Source organism: Chlamydotis macqueenii, chromosome 28 (assembly GCF_036417535.1).
Source record: "Chlamydotis macqueenii isolate bChlMac1 chromosome 28, bChlMac1.mat, whole genome shotgun sequence".
Classification (NCBI taxonomy): Eukaryota; Metazoa; Chordata; class Aves; order Otidiformes; family Otididae; genus Chlamydotis; species Chlamydotis macqueenii.
This window is the reverse complement of record NC_141583.1, coordinates 1,185,087-1,187,003: the sequence shown is the minus strand read 5'-3', so window position 1 is coordinate 1,187,003 and position 1,917 is coordinate 1,185,087. Positions and strand designations below refer to the sequence as shown.

Genomic DNA, 1,917 nt, shown 5'->3' with positions numbered 1-1,917 from the left:
CTCTCACTGAGCTCAGTGTCACTAAAACTAGTTTATAAAGCTGAATGGAAGAGGCAAAACGGAACACCAGTAATACAATTAAACTTTTAATATGACATGAACTAAGTGCTACAGAACAGAACAGTGCAGTTCACTAATGGTCTGTTCCACAGTCCAAAGGCAGCCAGACCATCCGTGTCGATGATAAAATGTACTGCACATTACAAGGTAAAGCTGAAATCTTCGCAGCAAAGTCCCACTTCTGAAGCATTTCCACTCCACCAGAAAGGATATGGTACAAGACTAATAAGAATTTAAGGAGAGATGCCATCATATGAAACTGCTATTGATAGAGGATGAGGCGTAACATGTAAAAAAGAAGCGTGGGCCCTATTTCCAGAGGTACTGAGCAAGGGTGGCTGCCTTTGATGGAATGGGCTTTCACCATCTCTGAAAAACCGGTCCCAGCTGTGGATCTGGATCTTGTGTTTTCATCTCAAGTGGTTGCGCAGGTATTCGGGCTGCCTTAGAATGAACCACAGTTTCCAAGGCGGGAGGCATGGCTGCTGCTGTAGAACCTCCTGCTGTAACCGGCCCCCATCCTTGAGGAGTCTCCATACCCAAAAGAAGCCCCAGATCCAAAGGGACCCCTCATCCCCAACATGCCTCCATACCCAAAGGAGCCCCCAGATCCAAAGGAGCTCCCCATTCCTGATATGCCTTCAGAATAAAAGGATCCTCCAGATCCAAAGGAACCCCCTGTCCCTGACATGTGACCAGAACTAAAGGAGCCCCCCATCCCATAGGACTCATCAGAGCTGTATGGGGTCAAAGCACCATAGAGCTGGGGAAATGATGTTCCCACAATGCTCTCCTGAGAGCAGCTGCTGAGATTCGGGCCTGGAAAGGTGAGGACAACTGGCGGGGCATAGACCACAGCTCTTGAGTCCCCACATGATGTAACACAGGGCTCGAGGCTTCTGCTGTAGGCACATGGCTGCGTGCACATCAGCTCACAGGCAGGCAAGCACTCAGAGCTAATGTTGGTCATCATTCTTGGGGAGTGGAGGTAAAGCTGGGAAAGACAACATGCAGTCAGGAAACCATCACAGTCAGGTGCCAACAGATTCCCAGTATAAGCCTTGTCTTTCTCTTCCGGCTGCTCATCAACCAGTTCAACCCTCCTGCACAGTCTCCTTTCTCCCTGCTGTTTCCTTCCTGACTGACCCCTTTTTAAGGCTTCTTAGTTCTTCTTCCTTTGTACACCATCCACATCTCATTCTTCTGAATCTCTCAAACATTGCTTTTTATCTAGGATTAAATTACCTGATTCTTATACAATCACTTTTTCAGAAATATCTCATTCATTCTCTTTTCAAATTAGACCTACAAGAAGATTTGCCTGTAACTGCAGAAAGTCTCCAGAGGAAAGTAACAATCTTCCTTGCTCTGCTCTTCCTTTTCCCACAGCTTTTCTAAGAATTCTTGCTAAATCTACTCTTCTCTTCATCTCAGCTTTTCTAAAATTGCTAGCATTTTGCAAGGTAAAAAAAGAAGTTAAGTATCCTATAGCTACAAAGAAGTGCAATGAAGTTAGACTTACCCTATTCTCTTGGAGGAGTAAGTCAGCAGAGCTGGAAGAATAGAAGGTTTCTTAGTTCACTGCCCTTTTATACACTGTTTTAGACAATAGGAAGGATATGATCTCATTCACTATTCATTAAATTCTTGTCACTTACCAAGAAAAAGATACTCTTCTAAGCCTTACAATTGTTTTCATTTCAATTCATAATTAGCGATCCGTTTACACTCCTACTTTGACTGACATGCATCCAACACCCAGCAGTTTCCTTTTGTCTCAAACTTAATGGAAAAAAAATCCTTCTGGCATCATTCTGGTTCCAACTGAAACAGGAACTGATCTGTTTACTTCTCTTG

At 44.2% G+C, this 1,917-nt stretch overlaps 1 protein-coding gene across 1 annotated transcript; it reads right to left on the bottom strand.

Moving 5' to 3' along the window:
• Positions 1-505: 505 nt before the first annotated feature.
• Positions 506-1,033, bottom strand: LOC104475411 (uncharacterized). Its single transcript, XM_010122393.2, has one exon. It carries the CDS (start codon positions 1,031-1,033, stop codon positions 506-508), a length of 528 nt encoding a protein of 175 aa, XP_010120695.2.
• Positions 1,034-1,917: the final 884 nt, after the last annotated feature.